This window comes from Micrasema longulum, unplaced genomic scaffold (genome assembly GCF_059751315.1).
Source record: "Micrasema longulum isolate JH-2025_06_02 unplaced genomic scaffold, ASM5975131v1 h1tg001635l, whole genome shotgun sequence".
Lineage (NCBI taxonomy): Eukaryota > Metazoa > Arthropoda > Insecta > Trichoptera > Brachycentridae > Micrasema > Micrasema longulum.
This window is the reverse complement of record NW_028278815.1, coordinates 806,630-824,348: the sequence shown is the minus strand read 5'-3', so window position 1 is coordinate 824,348 and position 17,719 is coordinate 806,630. Positions and strand designations below refer to the sequence as shown.

The following is a 17,719-nucleotide window of genomic DNA, read 5'->3' as shown; positions in this document are numbered from 1 at the left end:
GTAACTTAATATCAGGTTTATAAGTAAGGCTCTTCCTAGTGAAGGATAAGTATAATATGCGTAAATGTTAAGTAGGTACCTATAGTAAATAACACAGTACGGACCATGTTTGTAGACATCTTTAAACATTTTTATATTGGTTGCTAGTTTTTTATCTTCATAATGTGTTGATATAATGCGAATTAAAATACATATTAGGTACTGGTGAATAGCAATGATTTCTTAATGAGGCTCAGCCTCACTTGCTTCATGTGCTCCTTCGTTCCTGATAGGGGGAGATTTAGCAAAGTGAGAACTCTCGCCTTCCACACAATACCCAGGCTCTTTATAGATCTGGGCTTGGAGAGCGAGAACTATTCACGGGGACCCATCCCAATAGATCTTTACAGGTCGCAGTGACGTCAGGAGCTTAAAGCATATCACTGACCCCCACCTTTAAGAATATGGTCATTCCTAACCATCACATCCATAGTTGACAGTAATTACGAATGTCGATAGACAAAAACGACCACCATCTTAACATGAAATCGAAGTTTTGCATCAACCGTTTAAAACTTTCAAAACAAATATCTCGAAAGTACATTGATAGGACATTTATCATTATTGCAGTGGCCCCATCATTTAAACATAATGCACATATCGAGGAACTGCGAAAAACAAAAACAGTAGGACTGTTATATAATTGTATGTATATATGCAAAATGTTGTATATGAAAAACGAATAGTTTTCAAAAGAAACATTATATTAAATAATAAAATAAATAAAAACAACTTTGTTTTTAACCACTAATTTTTATTTTCCACCGACCGGTTTCAAAGCAAACAAGCTTCTTCGTCGAGGTTTACGTAACTAATTAATTGATTCCTTTTTTATTTTTATCATGTTCACTAAATACTACACATGGACCCAATAAATCAAGTCGTTTTTTCCTTACACGGGTGGTAATTTGATATCATTATTTTCGAAGTTAGACAGGAGAGGACTAAAAAAAATATCGTTTATTTGGTTATTAATTATTGTTTTCTTATTATGAATCGCTTTTTTAATTTCTAAGTTGTCTAATTTTAATATTTTATTTTCAACATGAAGTACTTTTAATCCACTGTCTTTATTGAAGTTATGAGTTAGTGCTTCAAATATAAACTTTATATTAGATGCGAAACATTTATAGTTTCTTGCTTAACCCCCCGTCGACCCTTTCAAGGTTTTGAAAAAAAATAGGCACAATATAATATTATGTACGTTATGTTACTGTAACCAAATACACATCAACATTTTTTAAATATTTTCACTCTCAAATACTACATTCTTTTGTTTAGTATAAAGTTTCAACCATAGACTAAAGATATATGTTTCAAACGAAACAAAACATTCGAAATTCGAAACAAAAGCGCAAAAAAGGTCGCGAATTTCAAGCGCGCAACAGTTCTATTTTAAAAAGTAGGACATAGATTTGCCGCCAAAATATTTATGATGTGAATACAACTCATCCAAACATAAAAGTACAAGATATATTTTATCTACCTGATAGTTGTACGTGAGTACAATAAATATGGGTGTCCAAACATGGGGAGAATTGTGACAGAAATGAAAACTTATTTGAGAAAGATATTAAAGTTCAGGCGTTTACAGACGGAAGAATTGAAGAAATAAACATAAGCAGAGTTATGAAGGTTACATTGTGTAAAGTGATCACATACGTCTATGTTAAATTCAAAACATAGTAAGAATTTATATTATTTTGATAATGGAAAATCGTAAAATATGTAATCATCTGCATTAATAACAAAGACGCATCTCCTTAACAACAGATTTTAGTGCCTGTGTCCGGGGGGGCGGTGAAGAATACAATTATTATGTTTGTGTAATAGAGGCAGAACCCTGGATGAGTATTTTTGACTAAATGGCTACTCTTAAGAAATTCTGAAAAGGAAATCGAGAGGGGATACGTTCGCCTCGTAAAGTGGCGCGTTTGTGGTGGTTGGTGCTTTCGCCTACCATGCTCGAGGTCCCGGGTTCGATTTCTGGCAAGGACGACATAAAATATTTGTCTAATACGTGTTTTTACACTGCAATATTTCATTCTAAAGAAACCGATAGGAAGACCCTCGGTTAAAACCTAGCAGTTAAACGCTAAAGCGGTGTTCGGATATGTAGAGAGAGTGCTTTAAATATTTAAATTCAGTTCAGTTAATTAAGTTTCTGAAGCGTAAGACTGATCGGACTCTCAAAATCAATTTATAAGACGCAATTTTCGAAATATACCTCAAGTTGATCGAGATATGCTGTATGTAGCGTTCCAATATAGTGCCCTATACACCACAGTGTCCGGATAGAGATATGATTGATAAATTACAACATAATTATATATCCTTAAAAACAACTGAAAATATTTTAAATAATTCTAATGTTTAATATTGATATATTTTATTTAAAAAATTAACACTTTATATATGTATATATACATGTAAGGGCGGACATATTGACTTGAGGCAATTTCCTCCTGCCAACCCGAACTGTTTGATTTGAAAATAAAAATTGCATACATTCCATCTAGATCTTTAAGAATGTTTGCTTATGTGTGCATAGCAAAAAAATATATAAATCATTCAAATGTGCGTGCTTACACAAGCAAAAATTGTATGTTTTTAAATTTGGTTCACCGAGAAACACTAACACATCAACATAATCTTCTAACATTCAAACGCACTGTATTTAAATGAAAATTAAGAGAAAAAAAATAAATCATTTACGCAATTATAATTCAGAAATATTAAAAATATTTTTTTCTTAAATCAATCGAATTTACGATTCTAAAATCTTTTACGCCAAAACTCAAATAAACGTCATTTATTTATTCATTAAAATTTGTCAAAAACTACACAATTTTTATTCTTATGCCACTTTTACACTAATAAGTAAAATTCATTACTGACGTTATTTTCAAATTTGTATCCAAAACATACAAAACTTTACTGTCTGTTGTGTTATTATTGCGTATGACGTGAGAATCGTGCACATAATACGGGGCCTTGAGTTACGCGGGCAACGAAATAAAAATAACTCAGATAGCGCGACCTGGCGCGAACTCTGCCAGCGATCGACTGAATACTGAATGAGAGATGAGAATGACTGAATTTCACTCCGCGAGTTTGACAGGAAACTAGGTGTTGTGGCAATGACGCAGAGCAGTTCACAACCATTGGTCCAACAACAAAAATTTTAAAATGAAAAAAAAAAGTTTTCAAGAGATGGAAGAGTAAAAAAAGATGTTGAAAGGAGAGTGAATGCAGGCAACAAAATGAACGGCGCACTAAGCTCAGCAATTGCCAATAAAATGTGTAAATCGAAGCTAAACTGGCAGCGCACAACGGAGTTTTAGTCTCAATACTTATGTATGGAAGTGAAACGTGGACTCGGCCGACTGGAGCATTACACATTTATTTGCTTTGGCCACGCGTAGCCATTAATCACCTCCTTGTCGATAAAACAATAACAAGTCAGCGCTTGTCAACCCATGTAACTTACGACTATCGGAACTTTATTATAGAGTAAACCCCCCTATAACGTACACTATAATAAAGTTTTTTCCTATAACGGTGGTCCCCCGTATAACGTAGTACGTCCGTGTCCCTTGACCTCGATAGACACGTTCAGCGGAACTAACATTGATGACTCATCGGCAAGTGAATATGTTCTACATAGAATAAATTAGGATCAAGTAAATCGATGCACTTTTTTATTTTATTAAAACTTAACATGTAAAAATGTGTTATATAATTTATTAACAGTGTGTGCCATTGTTTGACAAATATTTCGTCCCCATCACTTTATTTGACGAACGAGATATTATTATTGTGTGGTTGTGGTCCTGGGGCTAGTGTCTCGGACTCACGAACCAAAGGTATGTGGTTCGAATACCACTCTACCCCAACTTGATTCCCTTTTCTAATAGTAAGTTATACATAACTCGTTGGAAATGGCCCTCAAAATTAATTATTTGGGTAAATCATAAGAACGCAAATATTTTTTATTTTTATAATTATTATTAGTGCTAACTAGCACCAACTAGGTATCAACTTCTTGAAGTGGTTGTAAACTGTTATATAAAATAATGTAATTTTTTGACGAAGAAAAAATCTGCCTTATTATAATTTTAGTGCTGCACTATGACAGTTTTGGGGTATGGTCAACCTTACTCACTTTCAAGTACGCACTTTTTCTTTACATATAACATTACACTGAGGCATCCGGACCCGTACGCATTATCTCTCGATGTAGATAATACTTATTTACAAAAAAAACGTTAAACTGTTACGTTGAACTACCCTGCCCGCAAGTTCCGGGAAGATTGCGTCATCCTGCGCTCAAGTCTCCCCTATAACGTTCCCCCCGATAACGTGGTACCTATCTCAACATTATAGGGGGGTTTACTGTATTGTGCTCATACTTTATGTTATTTTGTACCGAACTGACTAAATAAAATATTTAAAATATAATCAGTGTCACATATTTCATTTTTGGATGATGTGACATTGCATAAATGCAACTCTTGTCTGTGGCAACGCAATTCACGCAGGTTAAGCTAGGATTTCCTAGGACAGCGGTGCACGTATCTTAACGGCCGTACTGAACGGTGATGCGGTTGACAGCCGTCGTATGAAAAGGGTGTTAAATGGTGTTGATAACGCCGTTTTCCTAGAAAACCAGTCTCTAGTCACCGTTACGACGGCTGTCAACCGCATCACCGTTCAGTACGGCCGTTAAGATACGTGCACCGCTGTCCTAGGAAACCCTAGCTTTAGAGGAATTTTAATAAGAAAAATTAAAGTGTTTTTTTTTTCAATAAATATTTGCGGTCTTATAATTTACCCATATATTTCATTTTGAGGACCATTTTCAACGAGTTGTAAATAACTCACTATTAGAAAATGGGAATCAAGTTGGGGTAGAGTAGGATTTGAACCACGGACCTTTGAGCCGTGAGTCCGAGACACTAGCCACAAGACCACAACCCGATTCTTTCCTAATTTTATCAACGAGAAATAATAATGAATGGTCGCACTGGAAGAGTTTTAATTCCAGGTAATTATATAATAATATTTCATCTCAATGGTTGTCAATCACAGACAGCTGGTGTTTTAATTTATTCAAAGGTAGAAAATTAAGTAGAATGAGAGAGGAATAATCAATTACTGTGGAAACACTTTCAAACTTCATAATGTAAAAGAAGCTATGGTAAGGCTATAAAATTAGTTTAACAAATACACCTTATTTGGACATTTTAAAAACAAAAAAGGAAAGATTATATTAAACCATGAAAATAAGTTAATAATAATTGCTTATAAACCATAAAAATGAGCTAAACTGATACAAATACAAACCATATATGTAGATTTTTTAAATTCACATAGATTTTTTTATGATGGTTGTTAAAGCCAGGACGTTCAATGTATTGAGAGTTGATTTATACATTATTATAATTCTTTCTTATAGGCGGCAGGCGCCTTTGATACATAAAACTTTGAAGCATCTGAGTAAATAATAAAAAAACATAAGTTGCTTGAAAACAGAATGAGCCATGTGTTATTAAAACTGAGTTATTATTAGAACCATAGAATTAAGAATAGTCCAGAATAGTCCAGTCGCATACGCACATCAAACAGAAGGCGACTAAACTATTCATAAATGAGTAGGCTTACGTTTTGACCCATTAGTTTCTTTGTGGACGTCGCTCAGTACGCAACTCCTGATTTGAATTCAACTATACCGTGTTGTCCTTTTAAAGTGTAGAAATACTGCTAGGATCTTAAAGAAACAGGACGCAATCACATTTCATGCGTAATTAGCAAATGAATGTGTACGTAACAAATGCATTACTTAAAAATTGAATTATTTTTCCATCTGTCAGATTGTCGAAGACACAAAATGAACATTTCGTTAGTGTTGCCAGAGTAGTATTTTTTTTTACCCCACTTTGCTCATCTAATAAGAGAACTAATGAAAATTGGATCTCGGATTAAACAACTCTATCGTAGACATTTGACCGACATTATCTTCAAAACATCAAATATTATTTATAATGATATAAAAATAGCCATTTTTTTAAAGTTCGATAATTCAATTACTCTTATTAAATGACCCTTTACTTATTGATTCTGTTGTGTCAATCAATATTTCCGCGTGCACAATAAATTTTTTGAGAAATTTACAGATTGCTTTTTTTTACCTTACATTTTTGGTATAATTATATTTTTTCCCATCGTGCAACATTACGCGGCGGCACACGAATGCGCGAGGCGAAAGTGAGGCATAGTGGGGGAATTATTGAACACATTTCGATGTATTCAAATATGATTCTACGCTCCTTCTGGACTATTCTTAATTCTATGATTAGAACATCAATAAGGTAAGCATTTAAGTTGAAGACATGAAAATAAAATTAGAAATAAAGTAGTTATATTCAGGGCTGGTTTTATAAACAATCTATCAACCTTCCGTAAGTGCGGATAAATGACGCTTGTGTGTTTTATAAACCAATGTTGTTAACTGACATTCACCATTAGGTATTTTAATCAAAATTCAAATTTACGTCATAATTTTGAGTTTTTCCAAATATTCCAAATTCCAATATGAAAATAAAATATCCTCGGCTTTCTGGCACAAGTTGATAACTACATATATTTGTTTAATGAGATGTCTTCATAAATAGAATCAAATAATATTTATTTTAGAAGCAGATAAAAGTATACAAAATAATATTTTATAATATTCAGCTTGCAGTTTTATTTGGGATGAGCTTTTAACTTTAAAAGTGCTATATCTCACAACTAGTGAAATGTAGTTAGCAGCTTGTGCCAAGGGTGGTATTCTGAATGTTCTCTACGTCCTAGAAAGTGATTAATTTTGAGAATTTTATTTTTGGCATGCGTTTACACTTTGTTTCATATCTGGCCACACTGATGATTAAACGTCAAAAATAATATGAACACGCGAAATCAAACATGACGATTTTCTTTTATAACATAATTGCGACCTTAAGCATTACCCAAAACAGCTAATTAGGTTGAATTGACCGAGCCGTATTAGTTTTTTTTTCAGTTTTTTTAAACAGTTTTATACATCATTTAACGTTATCGGTGAGGCCATTATATGCAGCAAATTCGTCTCTTCGCATTAAAAAAAATAAAATCCTTAAATTAACCACTCTCTAGGGGGTAGAGAAGATTCAGAATACCGCCTAAAAAACCCGACGATATATATAAGATTGCTGGTTGGTCAATGACGTTGGTGTATTTGTATTGTTTTAAGTATACTCTATATTTACACAGTCTTTGCCTAATACAATGCGATGTAAAAAAATATAAGAAAATGGTAATTAATATATAAGAAATAATCACACATCATAAATGAATTAAGCATCAAACGAAAATAATCAAATAAAAATGTGTCAAAGCATTTGTCAGTGTCAGGCAAAGGATCGTAATGCATTTAACCAGCCGAAATTGGGTAGTAACTATTTAGCTGACTGGTATCGCTACCAACGCTTATAAAAAGCTAAAATCGGCTGGTATTCTAAATATTTGTTAAAAATGATATCAAGCTTAGTTACCGATGTTTATAAACAACCAGCCCTTACCATGTTATAGGAAATTCAAAATACATATTGACAGTAATTGAGCCGGGAGCGAAGATTCCATATCTACATTGAAAAAAAGGTAAAAAAATAACTACTTGATATAAGAGAATTTGAAAAAAAAAAAAAAAGAAATGTAAATCTATCTATTTTGTGTAATTCTATAATTGAAGATATACAGGTATGTGAAATTGTATCGGCAAATACCTTCAAATTGCATGTTTACTAGTATGTATATTTGTTGAATTACCGTATAAAATAAATAAAATATGTAACTAGCACCTACTTTACGATTCATATACAGTAAAACCTCGTTTTTACGATCCTCGATTTTACGTTTTCCCGCTTTTTACACCGAAATGTTCAGGACCCATTTTTTTTCATACTTTCTCATACAAATATTCCGGCAATTAACGTTATTTACATTTTTCATCACCCCAGTTTTACGCTTAAAAATTTTCGGGATTCATTTGATGGGTCAAAAAAGCCACAATTATGTCGTAATAATAATGCCGCGGCCCGCTTGCCGCCGCGTGTGCCACGTGAATGATGAATAAAAACAGGTAAACAACTAATCAAGGATAAATTATTGTCTTAACCTAAATTCAAAGAAGGTGCAGTGTAATTGACCTTTTTGTTTAAGTGTCTTCCTTTATTTACCATAGTGTGGCAAATCATTTTTATGTAATTCCTATTTTTTCATACATTTTTCATTTCCTCACTTTAGCGTTTTCCTCAGTTTTACAGTTTTTTTTATTGCTCCCTTGAAGAAGGTTTTGCTGTAATTAAATGTAGCGTTTTAATATTCACTGGTATAGTCAAAGCTTACCTTTGAAGTTTTTCAGTTAAAACCTGCACTGTGGAAACTGGAAATAGATTCCTTGTAAGAACTAGAAATTCTCCAACGACCAATAATAAACGGAAAAACATTTGAAAAATCATTCAATGTGAAAGTGCTATACGAAATCCACTATTAAAAATGTATTGACAACCATTTGGGATTGACGTGGAAAAAGATGTGAGTGCTGGCTAGCGATAGTCTCCCGGGGGTGTTTGACTGGAGGCACATTTTCCCACTGATTGTATAACCATTTGACATTTGATATCGACAACATTTGTCAATCTAATCCGACCGCCATATGTCCAACAGAATAAAATTTCTGACTTGGCAAATTGTACAAGTGACAATTGGACTATGTTCTCTTCAGTTTTTGTCAGCTTCAGTTAGTTATACAGCGTCACACTCAAATTTTACTCAGATACATAATCCTATAAAAATCATAGTGCCATTGAAAAAAATTAAGTTATGTAAAAAAAAAATCTAAATATCCCTATTAAAAAGGATAATTTTTATTTTAAGTGACTTATGAAGACAAATTGAAAATAAATAATAAAATTGTTAAATTTGATTATGACAAAGGTGTTGATTAGGAATGACTGTTATTAGGGACTTGCCTTTGATCTCGCGCTGCTGAGCCGCTGACAAAACGCCTTCGCAAGCTCCCGCTAATACTGTTTCCATGCAGCGAATGTTTTCAGCGCATGTCGCCAAGAGATCTCTCTGTGAAAAATTATTATTAGGTTAGGATGGTTAGCAATGAAGAACCGTATATGTGTGTGCTATTTACTAATGCGGAAACAGTGCTAAAAATAATAAATAAAACTGAATACATATTTGATAAATTAGTTATTTTTACACAAGATAGTTAGCAGAAGAACCCAGTTACATAGATTACGATATAAGTACAGTGTCCTAATGATATTATTTGAAATGTGATAATAAGCAGACAGAAGCGTTGTGTGAAAAGAAAATGAAGCATTATGTACCTTGCATGTGATTGGCCGAATAAAAAATCAAGTCGTGAAGCACTTTTAGTCTATGGTACTAACTATTATTACGTCAGATCAGTCAGCAAGTAAGGCACGGATTCTAATTGCTACGAAGCGTGTTATACTTTCACTTTTTAATTAATGCCAAATCCTTTTGAAGCGTGACCATTTTCTTTTGTGATAGCAAAGCGATTGTTGCCATAGGCCACGGTACCATAAATATTTTATGTTTTTTCTATGAAATCAATTATTATCGATGGTCAAAACAATTGGATTATTTATGCTTATTATTTATTTGATGAATAAATTATTATTTAATACAAGATTGTGAATAAATGGGGTATAATACAGCACCACAAAATGCAAGATTTCCTAAAACAAAAATACATTTAGTTTTCCAAATTCTTTTATTTGATTGTAATTTTATCGGCAGACACTTAATTAGGCGAATCTCTGGCATTGCATAGAGCTGTTTTAAATAATAAACTGGATTTCAGGATTAATTAACTTTTATTCTACAGCGTGCCATTTACAACTCTCCTAAGAAGTTCAAAAAGTTATGCACCATCAGAAATATAAAATTAAACATAGTATTAATTTGTATTAATAATTCTACTATCACATTAAAACACAACTTTCAATATCTCCTAAGTATAAAATTACCTCTAAAAAGGCACTGGGTCGTTATATTTAAATAATATATATTGTTATAGTATAATATAAATAATTATATAAGAAAATATTGGAGTATAATAAGGACTATCATATTGAAACAAAAAAAGGAGATACGAAAATATTAAATTAATATATAGTGAAGAGAACCAAACAAATAAAAAAGAGTGAGTTAGAAAAAACACACAAAATCAAAATTAGTCTGTCATACTAACCACGCTTTCAAAGAATATCATTATAAAATTTTTACATTAGTAAAAACTTAAAAGATCAAACATTAGCATTACGTAAATAAAGATTAATTAAATATTATTTGTAAGAATTCATACACACAAACACTATAATAGAAAAAATGGCCACAGCAAAACAAAACCGAGCGGCAAATCGGCCGCTTTTATCTTCTCCCCCCTCGGGAACATCGCTCCCTTGGGAAGCGCAAACCTCATCTTTATTACAAGCTAAATCATCTGTATCAAACGATCTTACATATTCAGTAATTTCTAGAAGGTCTGGCGTTGCTTCGTCTTTTGCTAATACAGCTTCCGCATCTTCAAGTTGTGACTGGGAACGCTGCAGAAGATTCTTCAGATCGTCGTTGTCAGAATCTGAATCCATTGCGCATCTTCTTTCAGATCCCGACATTTGGAGGAGAGCCAGCCCCGATCCACGTCTCCTGGCAGAATTTTTGTGCTTGTTGTCATATGCGGCATCAGCGTCAACGGACAGTCTCTTCCTTCTCGTAGGAGACTCTACGCTACTGTTGAGACTAGAATCCTGGAGCCGAGAGTTAGACTCGTCGGATCCGCTCTTGTTAGAATCGCACGATGCTTTGCGGGTTCGTCGACTCAGAGAATCTAGTATATCTGGCTTATTGCCATTTGTGGCCTGCTTCACGTATTGATACTCCAAAGAGGAATTGTATAAATCGCTGCTAGTGGAGTTACTCGATGTATATTTTCTGCGTTGATCGTTGAGGTTATCCCCATCGGATATTGAAGAGCGTTTTGTGTTTTTTCGCTCCAGACTATCGCTAAGTATCTTTTTGGCTCGTTTGATTCTATCGCTTTCTGTTCCAGGACTGCGCTTCGATCGTTCCAAGCTGTCCATTAAAGACTTTTTCCGATCAAAACTAGACGTAGAAGATTTCTTACTTCTTCTACCGAACGATCCATATTCGGGGGAATCGAAGGAACCTTTGTTGATTGCGTTTTTGCGGTTTTCAGTGTTTGTCGGAGAGTAATTTTGCATCGCCGCTCTTCTGCGGTTCATGAGAGGACTGGGGTCGGGGTGGGCGGACAGGCTGGAGCAGCAGTCTGATTGTGAGTCTAAGAAGTTTCTATAATCATCACCAAATTCCAGAAGGCGACGCGCAGCGTCAGAGTCGGGTGCTTCAGAATATGCTTCTGACTGATACTTCTCCTGGAACAACAAAAAACAAATTATTGAATGGCAAAAAATATACCAGTAGAATAATCGAAGGCATAATATACAAAATGTCATGGAGTTAGAAAATTTAGTATGATAAAAAGAAGTGTTTAATGCTGAAAATACAAGTATGCATCACAAAAAATATATATACAAAATAAATAATGCTGTCTAATTTTCCAATAAACTCAACATATAAATCGTAGGTAAACTGGTAATACCCTCAAAATGAATTACTAACTATACTGAGAAAAATCACTTTGAATGTTTGACCCAACAAAAGTTTTTTCAACATTTTTTAGACATGATACATACTCATGGAACCATAATAGTTCCTTTAAATTGTTTCAATGGATGAGATTTCGTAAAGAAAATATCTAGTAAATGAAATTATGTAAATGTTTTCACCAGAAAACATTTTTTTTAAATTTTAACTTGTGGGTGTTATGATAACTTTGAAACTGAAATGAAGGAAATATTAGAAATAATGGATAGCGTGGATTTAAATGTGAATATGTAATATTTTTTATGTATTTTATTTATATTTTTTAGACGCTATAAGTATAATATATTAAATCATGTAAATGAATGCCTCAACACGGGTAGCGCCCAGTGAAGTATTCATATTAAAAAAAAAGTTTTATGTAAAACGTGAAATAATAAATAAATAAATAAAATTATTATTATTGAATCGGGTTGTGGTCCCGTGGCTAGTGTTGCGGAATCACGGATCAGAGGTCCGAACTCCACTCTAACCCAACTTGATTTCCATTTTCTAATAGTGAGTTATTTTACAACTCGTTAAAAATGGTCACCAAAATTCCAATATTTGGGTAAATTACAAGAACACCAAAAATTTATTTTATACTTAACAAAAAAAAATAACAATGTGGTCAAAAACGAATTTTCATTTAAAGAAATTTTTTTTTTTTTGGATGTTTTAATATATAATAATAAAAAGTCACATAGCAAAAAACAAATTATTTGAATTTACGCAACTTGTTTTTAACTAAGTTACCATGGTAAATCTCGCCTCTTAAAGAACATTATTTTACGCTTCGAATGGCATTTTTAATTTAAAACTGTAATTTTTTTTAGTTGACTTTTGACAATTTATAAATCAATATGTACAGTAGTAAAGCATTAAAAAGTAGATTACAAGTACCTTAATGTTTAATTCATTACCACCATTTATGTGATTCCGCATTTTTTTACCAAGGTAGTTGTTTTATAAATCAGTTCACAGATGGAAAAAAATATATGAATTTTTGATGTTTTAAATTATATTTGAAACATTTTAACAAACCTGATAAAAATCCCAAGCTTGTTCAGAGAAGGAGCTATGCTCTTCAGTACCAGCAGTTTGAATGCTCCTGTCCACATCTGAATCTCTATCCACGGGTGTCTCCGCAAGAACTGATCGTTCCACAATCTCCATCCCCAGAAGGGAAGCTCTCTCCCTATCCATGTTGAGCAACGGAAGTCTCGGTCTAACGGAACCGCCTTCCGGACCAATCTTGAAGTTCGGCGTCACTTCTGACATGTGATCCGTACTTCCATCGAGGGTCTGGTCTTCGGAGGCCGATGCGTGGATGGTTTGGTCGGTGCTGACTGCCAAATCGTTCGGTAGTCTTCTACTTCGGATTTCTTCTTCGCTGTCATTGCCGGATGTTGAAGTCGTGTCGAATCTATCAAAAAAGAAAAGAAAAATTATATAATACCGTTACATTGATTTAAAATTTTGCATAAATGAGACATTTAGAATGTGCACAAATATTTTGTCTGAGTAATTTAAAGAGACTTTCTATTTAAATACTAAAGGTTTAAAAAAAAGTACAGAAATATGACAAGATTTAATAGATTACACAGCTTTAGAACAGTTCATAAAACTATACAGTTAACGGTGAAAGAAAAAATCATATTTACAGATAGGTAAATTTTAGAATATAGACATTAGAATACGGACATTTATTCAAAAGCAAAACATTTTAAAAAATTGCTGTTAAACTAATAAACAAAAAATATTTTTGTCACTAAGCATTACTTATAATCGATAATGAAATATGACAAAGGGAATATGATTAGCCGTAAAGGTATAATTGCTAGCAGAATCGACTTTACAAAAAAGACTGAAATATTAAATAGTAGAAAATTTATTGTATTTATGAATTTACTTATTTGGAAGAGTTTGTCGAAAGGCAAGATTACATTATCTTATGGGCAGAATTACAATGCTCTAGTCTGTTGTATCATGGCGCCTCGATGCAATGCACAAGAGCAATGTAATTCTGCCCATACAATATCCAGAGACGATACACGCCAGACGGCTCCCCAACACATCACTCCACAACACGCGAGAACAATGCAATCCTACCTTAACAATGAAACTGATGATAAGAGTCAGCACCATAACATTTTTTTCCCCTTTAATGAGGTCTTCTACCAAAACACAATGTGAAATATTATTGATTACTTACAAAAAACATGTTTTTAAAATGCAACAGAGGAAAAACATTTTTCAGAAGGAATATGGAATTCTAGGCATTTATAGGGCTTATGACCCGCCATTGGCTTGTTTAAGTGGCCACTATCATTCACCATTCTGCCTTGTTTAAACATCCATATTTCCTCAACTCTTCCATCTGTTGACTTTTGTGAAGTAAAAGAGCCTAAACCTTTATAGACGTGTGAGAGATTTCCATATCTACAAAGATTTGGACAAAACTCGTAATATTTTTTGAAATGTACAAATGGTTGCCCCCATTCTCTTAAAAGTAAATTATTACACAGACTAAATGTTTCGTCTATACTCAGAGGTTAAGCAGTTTATTAAGAATTTTCATACAGATAAAAGAATTTTACCTATTTTTTCTAGACGATGAAGGGTCACTGGAGCAACGATCATGTTTGAAATCTTTCTGGGTAATGGAGTCCTTTCCGGAAAATGAGCAGGATTTCACCAGTCGGTTGCCTCGTGATGATGCTGCTATCTGTGCCAAGCGTAACTCCTCGGTTTCCAGCTCACTGGATATGATCCCCTGGTGTCTTCGACGAAATTTCAAACGTTTACGCCTCATGGAACACTTCTTGTCCGCAATGTTCTCGAAGCAGTTGACACAACCTTCGTTTATGGTAGTGGAGCTTGACAGATTAGCCTAAAGAGAAAAAACACATAGATAAAAATAACTTGTAACGTTGCAAAAAAATTAAGATTATGTCCCCTCAATCCTATGGCTGTCGAGAAAATTAACAATTACAACAATTCTTCTACTTCCACTGAACTTATTTGCAACTTGTGGTGAGTACACTGGAACCTCATTTTACACTGCACAAAAATTGAATAAACAAAAAAATTAACATTAATTTGCTAAATAACAATGCGTAATATAATGATATGATTTAGGTATTCAAGGTAAGGGAAGGGACATAGTGAAAAATCTTTAAAATTATTTTTTTAAGTATTTTGTTGTCCCGTAGTATTTTTTAATCAAATTATGGTGCAATAAATAGAAAAGAATTTCATCTTTTTAAATCTCGAAATGATTGAATGAACAAGGAAACCTATCCATTTTTCTTCTTTAGAAAGTTTTTTTTTACACAGTGGAATGTATCCCTAGGCGGCCTCTGTGGTGTAGTGGTCAAGACGCTTGACTAACGCACGGAAGGTTCCGGGTTCGATTCCCGGTGAGAACACGAAAAATTAAAAATGTGATTTTTCTCAAGCCTGGGTGCTCTGTGATGTAATTCACCACTGTAATTGGGCCTCGTGGCCTGTTGTGGTGCAAAAATAAATAAATAAATAAAAAGAGGTTCCAGTGTATATAAATTGCAATAAATCTTAATAGTTGTAACATTGAAAAAGTAAGTTAAATATAAGCCATACGGGTGTAAAAATGAAAGCGGTTAAAACAGTACGCACAAACAAGTAAGGCTTCATTTTATAGCATGAAGTCTTTTTGTTTATTTATTTCAAAAATATTTACAAACATATTTTAATATTAAGATCCTGCGGAATTGCAAACTGTAATTCATCAGCAGATTCTTATCAAAACATATGTATCTAATAATGAACCTACACTCATAATCTTTTATTTAACAAGTCATCATAAGAAAATTTTCTTAATCATCTACGTAGGCTTCATATGAGCATTGGTTTCACCTCTGCATTCAACACACTATTCCTTATTTTGTTCTGTAGCATGACACATATTGCAGGTATCAGTGGCGAGCCGTGATTTATTTTATAGGTAATCTACAAAAATTAACTCTACTCTATCTCTACTATCTCTACTCTATCTCTACTATCTCTACTCTATCAAATCTACTCTAAAACAATTATTACTAACCACGTGATATACGTAGCTTTATTCTACACTATCAATACAATACTTGTACAAAAGTTTATTAAAAAATACCAAAATGACATTGAGCAGATATTTCCATCATGATATAAATGTTAACACTAAGCACCGGCCGATTCCTTTTAAAATAATAATGCCAAAAATGGCCACTGTGAACACTACATGTCCTATGTGATACATAATATGTCAACTTTATCCTATCAAAGAAAAATAGTCCTTCGGAAATAATGTTCAAAATACAAGTTTTCAAATAGAGAATCTTCAAATATTATTTGTAATTTGCAAGCTTATTTTAGTACTTAAAAACCTGACTTGGGTTGAAGGTTGTATGAAAGGCTAGTTTCATCGTTCACTGAGAACTGACTGGGCACTGGGCTCACTTTATAGATATTTTTTGAAGGAAGATATAAACGGTGGTGGTGATTTATAACATATTTAAATTATTTTCCCTTAAACATGGTTACGATAAAACATTATTATGGAATATCAATTATAATGGTAAGCTGTGCATAATCACTTATTTGGACGATTTGCCCCTGGTAGGTATTGCAGTGTCTGTTTGCCATATTTATTAAACATGCTGGCAAATTAAGTTATACCAGAGTAGAGATTTTACTGACAAATAATTTAAAACATTTAAGTTTGTAAGTGAAAATTCTTGATGGAAGTTCATTGTAATTTATTATGGAAATAAAAGATGAGTGATAAAATCCACAAATTTGGAATATCCAGAGACCGGTTTCATCGCTTTCGCGACATCTTCAAGACTGGTATCTTTATTAAGAAATTCAATGTATTTATACAAAACAGAGGTGAGGATAGAGAATTCAAAATTATATGAGAGTAGATTAAATTAAATTATTTTTGTCTTAAGGATCATTAACCAAGTGTTTCAATTGACAGATATCAAACTCAAGAAGGACGAGACAGTTAAAAATAATATCTATAAATACTAAAACTCATTAGAAATTATATCAACTCATTAGTTAACCTGAAAGACTTCGTTAATGATCCTTGGGACAAAATTAATTTAATTTAATTTACTCTCATAAAATTTTGAATTCTCTATCTTTACCTCTGTTTTGTATAAATACATTCATTTCTTAATAAAGATACCAGTCTCGAAGATGTCGCAAAAGCGATGAAACCGGTCACTGGATTTTCCAAATTTGTGGATTAAAGTATCACTAGTCTTTTATTTCTATAATAAGAGACCAATAATTTATTTATAGATGTAAACATTAATGTAATATTGTGCCTGTGGGGATATACATCTTGGAAACTATACATTAAATTTATTTGTAACAAATTAATGATAATTTAATATTAATGTCTAACTTTTTTTTCATGTAATGTATTCTATTCTTGGCTTGAAACAGGGTTTGTAACCAGGGTGTTGGTTGGGAGATGTTATGCAGATTATAAGGATAAAAGCTAAGTAGAAAATGGAAGAAATGTATTATTATTACTATTTGTTAATAAATTGAAAGTAATAATTCAACAAAATCAAGAAAGGTTGCGTTGGTCAGAACATGTAGAGTGAATAGACAACAAAAGAACAATTCAAAATATTTACAATGAGAATATTGATAGATGCAGAAAATGAAAAAGACCAAAAAAGACGTGGCGTGACCAAATACAACAAGTACTTGGACATGTCAAAAGTTGGAATAATCAGCAAGCATGTGTGAAAAGATGAACAAATGCAGAGGAAGCGAGGATTGTACGCAAAATTCTATCATCTCTGCCGACTCCTACGGAGCAAGGGAGTGATGTTTTCGGGTTTGGTTTGTA

The 17,719-nt window shown here is 33.1% G+C and overlaps 1 protein-coding gene and 1 long non-coding RNA gene across 11 annotated transcripts in view; one reads left to right on the top strand and one right to left on the bottom strand.

Annotated features, from left to right (window-relative positions):
- Positions 1–17,719, bottom strand: part of klar (klarsicht) — a 732,252-nt gene that overhangs the window by 49,950 nt on the left and 664,583 nt on the right. For all 10 annotated transcript variants that reach the window (XM_088237010.1, XM_088237009.1, XM_088237011.1 and 7 more), the window contains 4 exons: positions 14,427–14,719; positions 12,871–13,252; positions 10,626–11,558; positions 9,093–9,198 (listed from right to left, as the gene is read on the bottom strand). In XM_088237010.1, coding sequence (XP_088093136.1) covers positions 9,093–9,198; positions 10,626–11,558; positions 12,871–13,252; positions 14,427–14,719 — 1,714 coding nt within the window. The remainder of the gene's footprint in view (positions 1–9,092; positions 9,199–10,625; positions 11,559–12,870; positions 13,253–14,426; positions 14,720–17,719) is intronic.
- Positions 1–17,719, top strand: part of LOC148274505 (uncharacterized) — a 152,678-nt gene that overhangs the window by 32,747 nt on the left and 102,212 nt on the right. The window lies entirely within an intron of this gene.